Source organism: Ricinus communis, chromosome 5, assembly GCF_019578655.1.
Source record: "Ricinus communis isolate WT05 ecotype wild-type chromosome 5, ASM1957865v1, whole genome shotgun sequence".
In the NCBI taxonomy this organism is placed as follows: Eukaryota; Viridiplantae; Streptophyta; class Magnoliopsida; order Malpighiales; family Euphorbiaceae; genus Ricinus; species Ricinus communis.
Genome location: NC_063260.1, coordinates 16,759,681 through 16,776,953, shown reverse-complemented (window position 1 = coordinate 16,776,953; position 17,273 = coordinate 16,759,681). Strand labels below are relative to the sequence as shown.

Sequence of the window (17,273 nt, the reverse complement as noted above, 5' to 3'; positions counted from 1 at the left end):
TTATTCAGGTGGCAACTTTTTTTTCCATGCTAGTCTTATTGACTGGTTAGTGTGTTTTCAATTAAATTGAAAAGTTTTACAATTTGTGGTCGCTAAAGATACTTGGGCGCCCGCCGGAACCCTTCACCTACAATAAGTTTTATTGTGCTTTGACGACCGGAAATTAAAAAAGTCGTCAGAGGTGATGAACTACTGTTATTAGAAGCTGAATCTTCTATGGTATTAGACATGATGAGAAAACTTGATAGGTTTATCTGTATCACTGCTATGATACCATGATAACTAGAAAATTGAGCAAATGATCTCACTTTTTTTATTATCAAAGGATCCTTATACACAATTTAGAGATAAGAAAGATAACTACAGCAACTCTTTTCTATACTAAACCATCATCTAAGTACCTATTTATACAAGAGATAATAACATAAAGCTAAAGCTGTATGACATATTATTTTATCAATTTCAACCTTTGAGAAGACCGAAAAAACATGGGCAGAGGGAGATGCATTCCTAAATGCTGAACATCAAATAGAATGCTCTTTTATTTTTTTCTTATGTTCCATAATATTTCTTTTGTATCTAGAATTACAAGCACAGTGACTGACTGGTTAGCAGGAACAATTTGAGAAATTCTTTTTTATTGTCTCAAATTTTGTCTCTTATATGTTGTGATTCCAGTAATTTCTAATATTGAAGTCTTATTATTTATCTCACTTAGGATCATGAGATATGGGTTATTTCATACCATTAATCTCCAAGATTGAGCCATAGCAAGAAAAACTAATATAACTATTTTTTCCGTAAACAAGTAGGGGTTAAGCTTATGATGATTTTTTTTACAATCTTTACAATATACCTTTTCTTAGTCACCCTGGAATAAAAATATAAGCAACCTAATTACAGAAATTCCTTTTAGAGGTCTTTTTCACGGTGGCTAAAAATATAAATTTATAATTGAAGTTGACCCTGCTACTCAAATTAGACCGCAACCGCACATTGAGTTCACTAAATTTCATGGGTCCAATGCAAATCCTTGGTGGGGCCAGCCTGATGCCAACATGGTGGTTAAGATTGATTTTGAATTATACATGGCAGTCTGTGTATGGGCAAAACAAAGATAAGGCATCAGCAATAACTAGATTCTTGATTCTGCTTTTACTTTCAATCCCAGAATTTATCCAAGTAATTCTTGAACTCTATTAAAGTACATCCATAATTTTCCTGTAATTTTCTACTAAAGGAAAGCTGTCTGCAACAGTAACTCTTTGTCTTGGGCTTTTTCGAGATAGAGTTGCTTGATTTTGGTATGTTTTAACTCCCCATCTTTTATGGCATTTCTTGGGATTGTTTTTTTCCCCCTTTGTGAAGTTCGTTTTGCTGCATGTTCTTTTGAGCAAATTCGATATAATTTTGAAGTCCACCACTTGAATCCGTTATTTTTGTTTGTTTTTCTGGGTTCTTCTGTTTTTCTCATCTTAGGTTGTACTAGAGTTAGTACCATGCACTTCTATTACTTTGAAAACTCAAAATGGAAAACTAAGGAGCTTTCTCAGTACATTGCAACAATGGAATTGGGTAACAATATAATATATAATATAGAACAGAGAAAGACTTTAAGACAATGGATTTGCAATTTTATGTTTTGGTGAATACCCAAGTGCTATCTCAGTTGTAACTTGTAAGCCCTAACGTACAAACATCTGCAAAACTCAAGGAATTATACTTTGTCTATATTGGATTTCTTTTTTCTTCTAGGATAACAAAGCTAGGTGTTTTTTATGTAACTAAGTTTGTAGGACACTTGATAAATAAAGCTTAATTAGTTTTTTTTTTTTCCCCTTCTAGTTGCTGATAAAATTAGTGTGTACTTTTGGGCATTTAGCCATTATTGGATAATGGGAAGTTTCTATTTTTGGGATTTGTTCAAAATATTGAATAACTTAATTTACAATAATCAGGTCAATTTTTCCTGTTAAAATCTTCAGGTGTACATGGCTGTAGTACCAGTATGCTACAAAATGCCATATAAAAATCATCTTCTTACTTCTCAACATTCAGTAAGACAGCATGAGAGAAGTCTTGTGTGTTTATGTTTAGCCTTTCCACAAGGCTGTATTTTCAGTGATACACGGAAAAGTTGGCAAGTCATATGCCCCACTGCTGATATTTTATTGAAAAGAAAGATGGGAGGACTGAATGCCTCTAAAGGAGCATTTCTCAACCAAGGCACTTCTAATGTTCAGAACATGACTGAAGCATCCGCCGTACTTAGAGTCTGGAGCATGAAAGGAGAAAATTCCAGCATGGGTTCGCATGCATCAAAGACTAGTATTAATGAGAAGCAATTGAGGTTGCTAGATTCTTATTTTGGAAAACTCCAAGGTGATGCAAATCAGCCTTCTACAGATTCTTCTGATGAGACAACGAAGTTAGGAAATAAAAGCAAAGAAATCAACCCCACAGAGGAACTGCAATCTCTTAATTCTTATCTTGACAAACTTAGCAAAGGTTAGATGTCATTTTTTAAATTCTCCCATCATATTTTCAACTCTCAAATTTAAGACTAGTACTAATGTACTTTGATGGAGAATGAAATGAAAGAATGGAATTTTTTTTCACTGCACAGATATCTGATCCACATTTTTTTGGCTTCAGATTCAAACTTGGAAAATTATGTATCATCAACTTCTGATGATCTAACTACTGAATCAGAAAAACTGGTCTCAGTCTATGAAGATTCTAAAAGAGGTGAGGAGGAGAAGCCGAAAAGTTTTGTTAAGTTGAGAGAGAAGGATGCCAATAGGGGTTTAAGAAGGTCTCAGGCCTTGCAGCAAAATGATGAAACCTCTGATCTGTACTTAACGTAAGTTAAGTCCTGTGATTATAAACCATTAATCTAGCTTTAGCTTTAGTGTGATTCTTATAGAATGTGGCTAACACCATGCTTACCTCTATTTGTCATGCAGGAGTATTTTGGTTTCTATAAATATCGCTGTTTTTCTGTTTGAACTAGCGAGTCCAGTTAGAAATTCCGAGTTTGAGCTATTCACTCTCCCATTATTATATGGAGCAAAGATAAATGATCTGATCCTGGTTGGAGAATGGTGGAGGCTACTGACACCAATGTTTCTGGTACAAGATTGATGATTGGTTCGTGTTTCCATTCTGTAACTGTTTTTCATCTCCTTTGATTAACAAAGCAAACCTTTTTCTTTTTTCATATCTCTTGATTAACAAGGCAACTGCCATTTGAAAATAGTACTCATTTTATTATGCAAGAAGTTTATTTATTTGACATTTTCAAAAATTCGCTAAACATTCATTTACAGATATTTTAATATTTTGGTTTGAACACTGCTATAATGTTCTATTTCACAAACAAAATTGCCTATGCAGCACTCAGGAGTGTTTCATATGGCTCTTGGATGCTGGTCACTTCTTACTTTTGGACCTCAAGTTAGCCGAGGTTACGGTTCATTTACGTTTGTCTTGATCTTCATACTTGGAGGAATTTCTGGCAACTTGACAAGCTTCCTCCACACACCAGAGCCAACTGTTGGTGGAACAGTAAGCATCATAGAACCTTCCATTTGTTTCTTCTCTCTATTCCACATTTTCTTACACTTATGTCAAAGAGTTCCATTGATTCATGTGTATAAGTTATTATGTATGCAGGGACCTATATTTGCCATAATTGGAGCTTGGCTTGTTTTTCAAATGCAAAATAAAGATGTAATTGCGAAGGATATTTCAGAGAGTATGTTCCAGAAGGCAATAATCATAACTGGTCTCAGCTTCATATTGAGCCATTTCGAACCGATCGATGACTGGTAGGATTTTACTGCTAGTTGGAATCTTGCTTCGACATTTAAAGAACAGAATTTTCCTGATTGGTTGTCTATCTTTTTTATTGTTACATTATGAAGGACACATTTAGGAGCAACCTTAACAGGGATAGTCTATGGATATTTCACTTGCCCTACACTGCAACTGGATAATGCATCTTCAAGAAGTGGTCAAGATGAAGGCGTTGCATTCGTTAGAGGATATGCTAATTCTTGTAAATCACTCATTTTGTTTGCTGTCCTCATTGTCCTTTTAATTTCTTTACTTTTCTTTATTGAACCTCCTCTAGACACTTTAGAGCCTGATGACTTGGCATGGTTTTGGAAACAGGATGCAATACCTTAGAAATGGCTGCGGGTCACATATGATCTATATGTAGGAAACAAACACAAATATTTGTATACACATAATATAATTATATCCTTCTGTTATCCCTCAATTTTGAAGCTGTGTTGATGCATCTCATTTCCAACTTCATTATCTTGAACCTGATCTGATCAAAGACTATAAACTGTAAGATTACAAAGTGGTGATTTCTCAGCATGCTTGCATCAATAAGAGGGAAGCATGTGAAATGGCCATGATGTAATGAGTAAATGCTGAACATTCTTGTGAGCTGGGTACTGGGCTACTGGCTATGTGCTGTGTTTTTAAATATTAAGCTTGAGCTAACAGTCCCAAGGTCAACTGCAAGAGTACCCTGTTTCCACGTATTTCGTTTATATGACAAGGTGTTGTAACACAATTAGCATGTGCAACAGAAAAACATATATGCACACTAATTTAGTAGTGAGTTCAAGTTGGAAAATCATTAAAATGGTAGAGTATAAACAGGTAATTTAGTGAAGATCCGATCTTATGTTCTTTGTATTTTTATGATTATTTCAATCTTATGGTGTCTTCAAGATCTCTGGAACTTGCATGTCCTATCAATATAAGGATCAACTCCACCAGGACTTGGATTGCAAATGACATGTAGACTCTGCATGTACTACACGTGTTCACTAACGGCCTTTTAGAGGCCATTGTAAAATTAATTAATAAAATGAAAAGGCTGCACGGAAAAAATGAAAAGGCTGCACGGAAAACTACAGAATGGCGGTTTCTGTCGTGAAAATCCAAAGCATATTGGCTCAAACTCCTTAATCATCAGCAAGCTACAGCAACCCACTTCCATTTATTCATTTTTCTAGTGTTTTTGAACGGAACCGTGAACCTTTTCTCGTTCTGTTGTAACTGGAGTTTATTTATTCTGCATGTAATAAAATGGCACCAGGGAGAGTTCAAAGAGACTTAATAGGTCCTCTTTTAGCAGTGAATTTAATTGTTCATCTTATTGTTCTTGGTCTTGCTGGTTGGTCTCTTGATAAATACATCGATGGTCAACAGGATCACCCACGTAATTTCTTCCACACACAATCTCTCTGCTAATTGAATTAGTGGGTGTTCCTGTTTTAATTGTTTTTGTTTTGGGTTTCTCGATTTTGTAAAACTTTCAACAGATTTAGGTGGGAATCCATCAACAAGCTTTATGTTGGTATATGCTTTGATAGCTGGGGTGATTGGTGCTAGCTCTGTGCTAATTGGGATTCTGCACTTTCGTTCTTGGAGGAGTGATAGTTTGGCCTCTGCTACTTCTTTAGCTATAAATTCTTGGGCTATTGCTGCTCTTGCTTTTGGGTATATGTGTTTAGCTCACACCACTCATCTCTAGCAGCTGCTATTTTGAACACATATAAATGCTTTTGCCATTCCTGTTATTGCTTCAAGATGTTTTTTTTTTTTTCCTCATATGACCTTGAAATTGACCTTGACAAGGAATGGCGTGTACTGCAGTGAATTGTTGCTATCTTGTAACTACTTTTTATGCACGACATTGATATGAATTACTTCTAAGCACTATGTTCTTATTTTAGGATCAATCTGATATGAATTCGGAACAAGAGCTTAATGATTCACAAAGATTAGTTGCAGTGAATCCACAAGAAACTAAAGAGTGCTGAAATCAAGAAAAGGTTGATTATGCTAATTCTGAATTTGGAAAGCAGGATTGTTCAATAGGGTTCAACTCAATGATCAAAGCTCAAGATGTCAACTCACAGATCTTAGGTCTTAACTACTAAAATATAGTTGCTAGACTGAGAATTATTTCTTTTTTGCAATATATTTTTTTTAAATTTATCATTCTGTGTCTTAACATTGCCTGCAGTTGCATATAGTCAGACTTAAGGTTTCACAGCACATGCTCTGATTCATGCTGCTGCTCGACTACAAGGCGACATGCCTCTTTCAACATTGTTTTCCACTCATGTAAACGAAGTTGTTATTGGGTCTTAGATTTGAATCATGCGGAGTTTCTTTTGTATTCACTCTCTTATTTTCTGGCAGTTTTTTCACATGCAAAGAATTCTTTCATTTTTCCATCTAATCTGGTTGGTGTTTCCATTACAGACTTGTGTGCCAGCAAATCATATTAGGAGGGCATAGAGGAAAACGCCTGGTAAGAACTTACAAATTAGATTGGCCTTATTGAATGTCATCCTAATATTTTCCTGTGCCTTTGATAACTGGTGATTTGCAGAAAACATTGGAAGCACTGATCACGGTATCATTCCTCAGCCAGTTGTTGTATCTGTTACTCCTTCATGCTGGGATGTTCAATCCCCGATATGGACCTGGTTTTCATAACCATGAGTGTGACCGTGGTCCTGGCATTGCCAGGAGCATTGAACCCCAGACTGCTAACACCTCTGCAGTCATCTGATAACAAACTTTTGTACATATCTCTGTAAAGGTACATTAATTTTGCTGATTGCTGCCTGTTAATTTTCTCTGGATAAATGTTGGTGTGTCCCCCTTGTTTGTTGTAGCTAGGTTTCATTTTCCATGCATTATGGTTTCAATCACCGATGCCTATTGCTCCTCTCAGTTTGTTATTTTTGTTAAGGCAGTGAGTTTTGGGAATGCATGCGAAATGGTATGTTGAAGCAAATGATTATAAGGTGCTAGCTAATGCTCAAAATCCTTCTTGTAACTCCAAATTTGTTTGACCGTCAAAAGATGCAAAAGACCTTCTTCCCTTTTGCTGATACAACTTCTCGAGTTCCCGTCCAACAGAATCACTCAGGAGAAGTTGGGGGGGGGGGGGGGGGGGGGAGAGAATAAAAGGAAACCAGCTTCTTGGTACTTACTTGATTCTAAACATCTGAAAATTCTGCAATGTCTATGAAGTCGGAAAATCTGTTAGTTATGAGAGAGAGATTCGTTCACTTGTTTTGACTAAAAACATGCCACTTATTATTGCACCTGTATGCAAACTGAAAATATGACTCGAGTATTTAGGGAGTAACTGGTATGGCAATACATTCAATGGAGAAATTGGACAACTTCTTCCTTTGATCAATTCAAGCATTCAAGTGCATGAAAATCTAAAAAACGGAAAAATAGGTCATTATCTTGGGAAAAGAAAAGATTGAACCCCAAAATCCAGAAAGAAAAATTCTCAGAAAATGGTGGCTAAATACGTAATAGATAGGCTTTTGCATATACCCATTAGATGTAGATCTCAAAAGCAAGCGGAGACTGATGAAGGTGGTGAGTTACCACTTACCAGTCTCTCAGATATTTTCGACGCCAAGCTCTCTCCCCTAGAACAGCCGTGACTGGGCAGAGTGCTTGCCCTCTGCTGTAATTTAATCAGTTGCATTGGTTTTTCTTTTTGTTATATAAAAGTTGTTCTATTACAAAACAATATATGTTATTACGAGATATCATACGGAATTCCACCAAGAACCACACGTAACATGTTCTTATCTGCCGCTAAACCAATATTCCTACCTGCATACAGAGTCTCACATTCATGATCTAATGTACAAATTACAGAACAAGCTTGCTTGCAAACTGGTAGTTTACCTGACTTTTGTCACCCAAATCACCAGAAAATGTAACTCAATAGGTCCGTTTTCATGTTTCAGAAATGGAAAATAATCACTTTTAACCATGTGTTATAATTGAAATTCGAAACTTGGAGTTATATAAAGATCAGTAATAAGAAGGTTCAAATGACTAAAAGTCGAAATAAGAAAGGGCATTTTGGTTCCTAGAACCCAGGAAAAATGACTCAAAATTGAAATAAGAAAGGCATTTTGGTTTCTAGAATCCAAGAAAGATCACTTAAAGAATCAATAAAAAGAAAAAGAACAGAGAGTCAAAAAGATCCTTGGTCCAAAAGCTGAACGAGCCCAGGTCCAAGGTGACCTTGCGCGAGCATACGATGATCTTGCGCGAGTCCATCTGGATCCTGCCCAGACAGAGTGTAATCTTGGAAGCATGGGCCCACCTTAGCCTCGAACAAGATACGCTCTGACCTCGTGCATGTCCAAGCTGTGCATAAGCCATCTTTTAATGACGTGTCAACCGTTCATTGGAGGGTTTTGGGCAGAAAAACACTCCTCCAACCACATTTTCAAAGACACAAAAGTCTTTCTATAAATATCTTCTCCTAATGATTAAGTTAAGGATTAGTTGGTTAGTGGGGATTTATTTATTTTAAAAAATTAAATAGGAGAATTTATTATGAAAAGTCCAAAAAAATATAGAAGAAAGTAAAGAAGTACTTATACTTTTTCCTTCCTTTTAGCAATTATTCTAGATTTTTGGAAACTATTTTTTCTTCTATTTCTTTTTATTCACAAGTCAAAAGGTAGCCACTTGAGGATTTAAATTTATTATTTATTTCATTTTTTTTCATATTTTTCATGTTTATTGCATATTCTTTTATTTATTTTCTATCTATTTATTAGTTTATTTTGATCAACATTATATCTTTGCCTTTCTTCTTTGTATAATCGCGTTTTTTGTTTATGGGCTCGTTGACCTCGTGCGAGTCGACCCTATGCTTATGTGAGGTCAGCCTCTATCCCTCAGCTACATATCGTTTTTAACATATTACTTTGCGTTTAGTGATGTATGGTGTCATTTTAAAATCATTAGGACTTGAGCCACTATGCCCGTGCAAGATCACCCCTCTGCGTGCAAGACCTCTAGGCTTGAAATGATATCATTTTAGCTCAAGACGATGTTATTTGCTGAGTTCCAGGCTCCGGACCTCTGAGCGCGCACGAGGTCACCCTCCGCTTGCACGGGTCCATAAGCCACTTGAACCCAAACAGCACGTTTTAAGCAAAAGCGACATTGTTTCGTTTGTTGCCTCTGCTTCAGGGATTGTCCTTGCGCAAGTGGACCTTATACTTGCGCCAGTTCAGTTTCGTCTCTCCAGGATAGAAGGTTAGACATCCTAAATGACACTATCTGCCACTTATGTACTAAGGGGTATGTCCTTGCAAGAGTGGACCTTGCACCAACGCGAGGTTACTCCTGTGAAATATGAAATTATTTTATTTAATGTTGTTTAATTTTTTTTTACTTCAATTTTATAAGTTATATTGGTCATTTTATTTTCTTTTACATTATTTATTTTATTACATGTTTTTTAATTATTATATTCTTGGATTATGTTTATTGCTAACTTGAAAATGTAGAGTTAGATATTTTTTTTAGAGGACTCCTAAAAATCATCCAGACTCCTCTAGATAGTACTATTTTTTACATGTATTAAATTATATCTAGTCCCTTAAAGCCATTGTTTGCTTAACTTTCCCTTCTAGTTTCATTTCAGTTTTTCTTAACCCCTTTCGGGTTTTTATGCCCCTCGCCTCCTTCTATGTATGTTTACTTTATACCTTGAAATTCACCTCATATGTAATAAAGAGTAAAATTGGACTTAGTAGTTGTTATGATCACTCCATATGTATAAACATAAAAATAAGCTAAAGCGTAATAAAGTAAGCTCTCGTACTTCACTATGTGCTCATCTCAAATGCTAAGACTAAAATGAACTCGATACCTAGAATAGGAGTTAATAACAATTGCAAAAGTATTCTGAACATTTTGGTATGAAAAAGATAAAATCTAAGGCACCAAAGTGCCTTTTGGCTAGGACTACTAGAAGTATCAATGTGCTTCCTCCCTAAGAAATAACTGATGTACTCAAGTGCCTATATCTAGGTCAGTCTTTTATTTATTCACCTCACATGCTAATAAAGATAAAAGAGATTGATGAATAAAATGAATATAGGATAAAATACTAAGATAATATTATTAGGATAGACAAAGGATCGTCTAATATAGTGGAAGCTAGGTTTCATAGTTTAAGCAGATATATGTGCTTTCATAAATATTCCTTATTCGTACTTAACTTTTTGAACCTAGAATATTTGATTTTAGGGAGGGTGAAACTTAGGCTCTATGTAAGGGATACATAGTTGTCATCTTTACTCTTAAAACATATTTCGATCTCATCAGTTGGTGATTCTTTCTCTAACTAGTTTTAAGGCCTTTCGTAATCCCTTAGGGCCCTCAACCAAACGACTCATTTTGAAACATGTCTAGTACGAAGAACGGTACCTGGACATAGTGATGAGGTCACTCATCATTTGGGGCGGCCCTTGAGAAGTTATGCTTATACCATGAAATATGAGGTCCTTTTCCCCCCTGAGCTCTGTTGTGTAAAAAAAACTTTATTTATGGTCCCTTCTAAAGGCAAATTCTTATCTGTAAAAGTAATGGCCTTTTTATTATTAGAAGACTTTTGCTCTCCTCATTTAAGCCTTGTAATGAACAATTATTTGTATATGTTCATGCATATTTTATATTGTCAATACAATTAGATCTTAAGTATGATCTTCTTTATTTCTTTTTACATTTCATAGACACTCATATTATTTATTTTATTTTTTAATATTCAAGTCAATAAAATTAGGTAAGCATAACTGAATTGGTCAAAACATACTAGAATCAGCTTAAAACTAAGAGACGAGTTCAAGATCAATTTTATGTCAGCCATAATCGGAACTATCAATTCCAATTCTAACTCATAAAATAAAATAATTCATTTTAATTAATTTTTTATTTTTTAAAAATTGATTGGAACCAGCTGGAATTGGAATTTTGAACTAGACCGGTCTCTCTATTACTACGTCTACATTTATATATGCTTGGATAGCTATTATATTTATATTTCACATACAGACTAATATCAATATAAAATATTTAATATGTATGCTTTATTAATTATGCAGTCTATAGTAAAAATTATAATAATTTAAATGAAAAATCGACTAATATAATAATTGTATAAAATATAATAAATTTAACTATAAAATATGAATATAAAATTAATTTATAAATAAAACATATATAATTTATCAATAACATATATAATTAAGTTTCGCGGAAGACACGAGTGTTAAGTTAGTTGTTAGATAATTTTAGGGTTTCTTATTTCTAGTTTGCATTTTATAGGAAAAACTTATTGATGATAAATATTAGTTGGTCTATAACAAAGAGAAAAGTGGGGAACTCTTACCAAATTTGGAGTAGCCGAGCCAACAAGAGCGGAAACAATAATCATAACCGGCATTCGTTAACAGTATGCAGGCATTTAATAAACAATCTGAATTCCTTTTGTTGAGTAAAACTATGATGTGATCATGATTGTTTCCTAAAATGGTATGTCAGTCTAATGTAATCTAAATTAGTAATTTTTGTTGCAAAATGTGATTATTTTACTTATGTATCAACTATTTTTCTTTTAACTAAATCACCACCAAATATGTTAAATTGGCAATACATTGATATTACATTATATTAGTTTTGATGTTGCAGGTACATTCACAGAATGGTCTGACATTCCATTTACATTATGTAACACTTAAAATGACCTTAACTTCCCTTCTACCTCTGCTAAACTAGGAAGGTAAAATGACTGGTCTTTTAAGGAGATTAAGGTTGGTCACTTACGATTCAAGTAGAAGGTTTTACTATGGTACAGGTGTCACCATCAATACCAAACGTACGAGGAGTAATTAGTGGCATAATTATATGTTGGATCCATTTGTACTATGGATATAAGATGTAAAAAAGGAAGGAACATTTACGCATTGCACAAATTTTTATTTTTACGGTGACTTTTTTTATGATTTTTATGGTATATAATTATTATGCTTTATATATAATATTTATATTTATATATTAATTAATAAGCTATTTTTCTAATAAAAAAGATTTTAATCCTATAAAGTAACATTTTAATTATATTTTTAATATTATATTATTAACTAATAATTTAGTTGCCTAATTATACAGTGAGAGAATGACACCACCAAAAATTTCCATCCATAAAACAAAAGAACACCAGAGCTAGAACAGGAAGGCGATAGTTTTCAGCAATAAGTTACCATCTAAGTTGATGCAGAGTCAATACCATCTGAGTTGCCCAGGCCATAAAGCTGCCAAATAGTTAGCTGTATAATAATGTTTCTATGATTTATTTTTTTATCTTGTATTGTCTAGTTTTACATTATACAACAGAGCATTAAGTCTATTGCATAATTATTTTGATTCGTCAACCTTCCACTCTACTATTGCTAGAGTATGCCGTCCGCCGCAAGCGACCAGTTTAGCAATCCAATGTCCCTCGGCTTCTTCAGTGCCACTAAGACTCTTAGGAGGAGGGATGTCAGTTGGCACTTCCACTGGTTGACCGGTTGTCACTTTCTTTCCATATCCAAGACGTCCATGGTCACCCCGCCCAAACTGGCAGCAGCAAAACGAGTCAGCATATATTATTTTGAATTAAAATTCAGCACCTGAAAGAATCATGCTAAGAGCTAAAGATCACAAAAGCAAAAGCCCAAGTGACTCAGAGAAAAAATGCAGAAAGGAAAAGGTTATGATAAATCCAAAGACAACCAAGTTCTGCTATTAGGGGTGTGGGCGAACAAGACGAGCTATAATAAATATGTATAAAACTCTTGATCTTGTATTCCACTATGGTATGCCATTGGTATAAAAGGTGCCAAGTTTACTTACTGAAAACATTCGTCCATCTTGTGTCAATGCCACTGAATGCGTCCCGCCACAAGATAACTGAATTATCAATAGATCAACAGAACCAGAAAATGTTAACTTGAGAAATAGCTCAACACCAAATAACATTTCTTTAGTTTTCATCTTTGTAAAGATTAGTTGTGTATATCAGACTTTCCATAATGAAGATAAATATGGGCTGAAGTTTGTTGCACATCACTAAAATCATTAAAAAGGGAAAATGCAAGATGGTACTACAATTATGGATGTAGCTCTCCATGCAGAGTTGGATTGGGTCCATGCATTTTATGCAAATAGCTACAACCGCCTCAAAGTGTAATGTCAAAGGGTCAGCTACATTGTTATATAAATTGGCTCTATTTTTAAAGAGTGGCCACAACTTTTTATTAAATCCCGTGACTTAACAATTACCTATACGGAAACAGTGACCTAAATCAACCTTCTTTTTTTTCTTTTACAGGACTCGTAATGCAATTATCTATATAAGTCTCTGAAAAACATTGACTAGACCAACAGAATTGATAAGTTTAGGTTGACGAAGCCTAAAACCTAAAAATTTATGTATGTTAAGGTGTAAGCTTTATAAATTTCCAAGAGTCTACCGTTGTTATTTGATAACTGTGATGGTACCTGAACAATGTCTTCCCCAGCTAAAAGATTAACCTTTTGAGGCACCATTTTACTGCTCTTGTCATTATCTCCAAATCCAAGCCTGCCATGTTCTCCTCTACCCCATCCATATACCTGCAATTTATCATGTGTGTTATATTCAGGTTTGTAAAGATTTACAACTTGACAATTATCTAGGCAGTACAAACAGAAGGTCAAATATGCAATGATAATAAGATTTTATCACAGGAGAAGTGTTAAATGGGGACATTTCATTGATCAATTAAAAAGGTAGATCTGATTTCCAAATTGCAAATCATAGTAATTTATGACCTTGAAGAAGTTGAAAAGGGATCATTAAATTCCATATAGTGTTCTACCATTTGTGAGAAGCCAGAAACCAGAACGATTATTAAGCCAAGTGAAATAGAAGAACATGTGACAAGGTAATCTACAAATAAGCTAAACTAAGATTAACATTTAAGCCAAGAAATAAGTGAAATTAGAGGTCTCTAGGTATGATTAATTAAAAGTTTCGTTGCCAATTTATAGCAAATGCTAAATTATGACGATGATAACAAAGGAGCTCCAGAATCTAGACATAAAACATGATAAACTTCTCAGCAATGTTTACAGTTAAATCAACCAAGTTGTAATAAAAACACAAATAATTAATTCTAAATGCAGAAGCCTTAGAACATATGAGAGAGCATCAGTACCTCTCCGTCATCAGTTAATGCAGTAGAATGCCATCCGCCAGCAGCAATATCAACCTAGAAATGCACTCAAATATAAAGTGAATCAGGAAAGTGAAAAATCAAGCATATGATCTCAAAAACATTACGTAAAACTAACACACTTCATAATTATCATTGCTATGTTTTAATAACCATTAATCAGGGATTTTAGCTGCCTGTAACATATTTAGAGCATTGAATATCTTCAACACTTAGGCCCTAGCAAACACTAGCTGCTTTACACTGCTTCGGCATGCTTGAAACCCCTGCAACATCTTTGTAGCCCTTTACCTTCAACCTGGCCCTTAACAGTGTCAAGCATGCTTAGGCAGTGTCCCAAGGAACAGAAGTCTTATGAAATGTAGTCAAAGTTGCACAATGTAGCTAATGGTAACATACGGAAACCCACAACTATCTATCAAATTGAAGTGTTAACTTGACCAATACTAGGATAGATAAATGACTGCACTCATGCTTGATCCATGGCCTAATTCCCATACAATATTTCAAAATCCAATTGCTACAAAATTAAGCATCTTTTTTTAGAGTTTTTTAAGAATAATATGGGGACTAAGTTTTTTCACAAAAAAAAAAAAAAGAGGCAACTGAATTGGAAAAATCAAGGTTTGGAAAGAGTCAGCAGATAAAAGATCAAATAACTGCACTAGGCTAACTAACAATTCCTAGTAGACTGGAGGGCTAAAACATCCCAATAGGCAAGGTAGCGGGCAACACAATACATACCAAAGTGAGACCAGAGAGCCCTTGTACAGGAATAGGTTGTGATCTAGGTTGCGTATCCCCAGTCCCAAGTTGTCCATATTCATTGTTACCCCATGCCCACAAAGTTCCATCTTCTTGAAGAGCTAAATTATGAAATGCCCCAACCGCAATGAGCTTCACCTTTTCAAGGCCTTGGACCCGCACAGGAACAGAAATCTGCTTTCTGTAAACGGGAACAAATTAAGCAATAAACACACAATCAGAAGTTAACCATTACAAGCAGGCAGCAAAGTGCCAAAACGAGTTTGTACTCCCAACCTATAGTGACATAGATATAAGGTAAGTAACATAAATATGAAATATATAAAACAGTTGTAGGATAAGTCAAGAAACTATACATGTCTCCAGGAGGCCATGGTTGGCCCCAAGTCCACACATGTCCTTCACGTGTAAGCACTACAGAGTGAGTACCTCCAGCAGCTACCTGATGTATTACCAATAAACACAATTAAAACCAATTTAGAGCTAAGGCATTTCATTTTGCATGCAAATGCAATACAAAATATGAGCAAAATCAGGGTAAAAGGATCATGCTTTTCTAGGACTACCATGATCATAGCAATTCAAGACTGATAGTGAACAAAAAGAAACATTTTCACAGCAGGTTTGCAGGGCTTTTGCTTATAGGAGGCAAACTGCAGCAAGGCTCATGATATAAAACTTGTTTTGAGAGGCTAATACATGTGACTTACCACCCTCGCAAAAGTCACTTGATGTGAAAAATGTGAAGAGGAAGAAGAGTTGTCCCTTTCTAGTAACATTAACTACTATTAAATTGTGCATTTTGAAATTATTTGCATTTGAGTCACTGAAGAACAAGAAGAGAGTAACAAGGATTTCTTTAGTGAAGCTAAATTCCAACCAATTTTCACATCAGTAGAACAGTACATCACCTGGCGAACCACAAGCTTTGGAGCACAACGCTGAGGAATCACTATATCCCGTCTCAAAGTCTTCCCAGTGTCATCCTTCCGTTCAGGTTCTTCGCCACACTGCCCATACTCATTCCCACCTAAAACAACTCATGCATCACATCTTTAGATTAAGCAATCACCACTAATTTTCCTATAAATAGAACAATAAGCAACCATTGACTTCATTAAGAGGAAACAAAAGCAACCACCAAAGTCAATCGATTAGCAATCAAGAAGCTTGCTTCACAAAAGTGAAGTGAATTATCATCTCAAATTTTTTCGGCAAACATTTTCCCAGTAACAAAAGAAAAGAGAAACAGAAGGATGAAAAAACAGTAATATATAATTATACTTTACCCCAAGCGTATGCACGGCCTTGATCATCAACAGCCAAACAATGCCACCCACCAATAGCAGCCTAAGAAAAATACACCACCCACAAAGCTAATAAAAAATGCGATAATCATCTAAGAGATAAATTCAGTAATTACTATGGGACCCAAAAAAAGAAAAAAAAAAACTTTACCTGAACAATGTTGACATTGTTAAGAGCCTTAACCTGGCTAGGAATATTCTCAGTCTTGGTTTCAGCTGGGTGTCCAAGTGTCCCTCTTTGGTTCCAACCCCAAGTAAACAACTAAAAAAGAACCCAGTTCAAAACAACAAATTTCAAACCTAACCGAGGCAAGCACAAATAGGTTATAAGTAATAGTGAGAAAGAAGGAAAGTAAAGAAAGGACCTTCCCATCATCACAAATAGCAAGAGAGTTACGACTACCAGCAACAACAGAGCGAACTTTATAAGGCTCAAGAGCATTAACAACACAAACCCATTCTTTCTCTTCATTAATCCCAATTCCTAATTGCCCATCTTCACCTGCCCCCCTGTCATTTTTTTTAACCAGAAAAGAAAGGACTCAGTCCAAGTATAGTTTACATATAAATAAAAGAAGAAGAAGATGATGATGATGATGATGGTGGTGGTGGAGGTGGGTACTGACCAAGCAATAAGGGAAGTGTGAGTAGCCATTCCTTTTGAAAGAAAGAAGAAGAAACGGAGATTATAGGAAGTGGATTTTGCTTTTAAGTATAATATTTTTATATATATTTAAAGAGAGATGAGCAGCGAACAAGATTTTAGTGTTAGAACAACTGTGGGGGGTTTTTGGTGTGTGGGGGAGAGGGATTAATCGTAAGGCTCTTTTATTGTTTTCTTTTCTTTTATTATTTTTCTTACAAAAGCTCATTTTGCCCACTAAATCTTGTAGCCAGTGCCAAACTGTCAACGATCTTGACTTTTTAGATAAATTGATACAAAATTTAACAATTTTGAATCAATTAAAATACGCATTGTTCAATATAAAAATCACGAGAATTTTATATTAGTTTTTTTAAAGACATCCTTCAATCAATTTGATAGATCTCAAACAAGTTC

General features: G+C 35.0%; 3 protein-coding genes across 5 annotated transcripts; 2 read left to right on the top strand and 1 right to left on the bottom strand.

The window, feature by feature from the left end:
- Positions 1-1,145: 1,145 nt before the first annotated feature.
- LOC8261195 (RHOMBOID-like protein 9, chloroplastic) lies at positions 1,146-4,285 on the top strand. Of its 2 annotated transcripts, XM_015717744.3 has the most exons (8): positions 1,146-1,304; positions 1,986-2,508; positions 2,656-2,863; positions 2,967-3,132; positions 3,397-3,567; positions 3,676-3,830; positions 3,927-4,060; positions 4,177-4,285. In XM_015717744.3, coding segments are annotated over exons 2-8 (1,353 nt in total). In that variant the 5' UTR covers positions 1,146-1,304; positions 1,986-1,991; the 3' UTR covers positions 4,179-4,285. The 2 variants fall into 2 exon arrangements, with proteins under 2 accessions (XP_015573230.2, XP_002516742.3); XM_002516696.4 differs by having other exon boundaries at positions 3,927-4,285.
- Positions 4,286-4,887: 602 nt separating this feature from the next.
- LOC8261196 (membrane protein PM19L) lies at positions 4,888-6,687 on the top strand. The gene is made up of 4 exons (XM_002516697.4): positions 4,888-5,245; positions 5,349-5,526; positions 6,298-6,346; positions 6,428-6,687. The coding sequence occupies exons 1-4, from the start codon at positions 5,113-5,115 to the stop codon at positions 6,608-6,610; spliced, it is 543 nt and encodes a 180-aa protein (XP_002516743.1). The 5' UTR covers positions 4,888-5,112; the 3' UTR covers positions 6,611-6,687.
- Positions 6,688-12,106: 5,419 nt separating this feature from the next.
- LOC8261198 (ultraviolet-B receptor UVR8) lies at positions 12,107-17,019 on the bottom strand. 2 transcript variants are annotated; one of them, XM_002516699.4, is made up of 11 exons: positions 16,840-17,016; positions 16,579-16,723; positions 16,365-16,475; positions 16,196-16,256; positions 15,818-15,936; positions 15,263-15,348; positions 14,886-15,087; positions 14,124-14,177; positions 13,426-13,539; positions 12,778-12,834; positions 12,107-12,501 (listed from the first exon to the last, which is right to left on the bottom strand). In XM_002516699.4, exons 1-11 carry the CDS (start codon positions 16,866-16,868, stop codon positions 12,298-12,300), a joined length of 1,182 nt encoding a protein of 393 aa, XP_002516745.1. In that variant the 5' UTR covers positions 16,869-17,016; the 3' UTR covers positions 12,107-12,297. The 2 variants fall into 2 exon arrangements, with proteins under 2 accessions (XP_002516745.1, XP_025012701.1); XM_025156933.2 differs by having other exon boundaries at positions 12,408-12,554; positions 16,840-17,019.
- Between the last annotated feature and the right edge of the window lie 254 nt (positions 17,020-17,273).

Excerpts from the sequence above, each read along its gene's own strand:
- LOC8261196 (XM_002516697.4), top strand. The coding sequence starts at position 5,113 with ATGGCACCAGGGAGAGTTCAAAGAGACTTAATAGGTCCTCTTTTAGCA. Across the intron at positions 5,246-5,348 it reads TGGTCAACAGGATCACCCAC|ATTTAGGTGGGAATCCATCA; the intron begins GTAATTTCTTCC and ends AACTTTCAACAG. Across the intron at positions 6,347-6,427 it reads GGCATAGAGGAAAACGCCTG|AAAACATTGGAAGCACTGAT; the intron begins GTAAGAACTTAC and ends GGTGATTTGCAG.
- LOC8261198 (XM_002516699.4), bottom strand. The coding sequence starts at position 16,868 with ATGGCTACTCACACTTCCCTTATTGCTTG. Across the intron at positions 16,257-16,364 it reads ACAATGTCAACATTGTTCAG|GCTGCTATTGGTGGGTGGCA; the intron begins GTAAAGTTTTTT and ends TATTTTTCTTAG. Across the intron at positions 15,349-15,817 it reads CAAAGCTTGTGGTTCGCCAG|GTAGCTGCTGGAGGTACTCA; the intron begins GTGATGTACTGT and ends GTAATACATCAG.
- LOC8261195 (XM_002516696.4), top strand. The coding sequence starts at position 1,992 with ATGGCTGTAGTACCAGTATGCTACAAAATGCCATATAAAAATCATCTT. Across the intron at positions 3,133-3,396 it reads TACTGACACCAATGTTTCTG|CACTCAGGAGTGTTTCATAT; the intron begins GTACAAGATTGA and ends TTGCCTATGCAG. Across the intron at positions 3,568-3,675 it reads AGCCAACTGTTGGTGGAACA|GGACCTATATTTGCCATAAT; the intron begins GTAAGCATCATA and ends TTATGTATGCAG.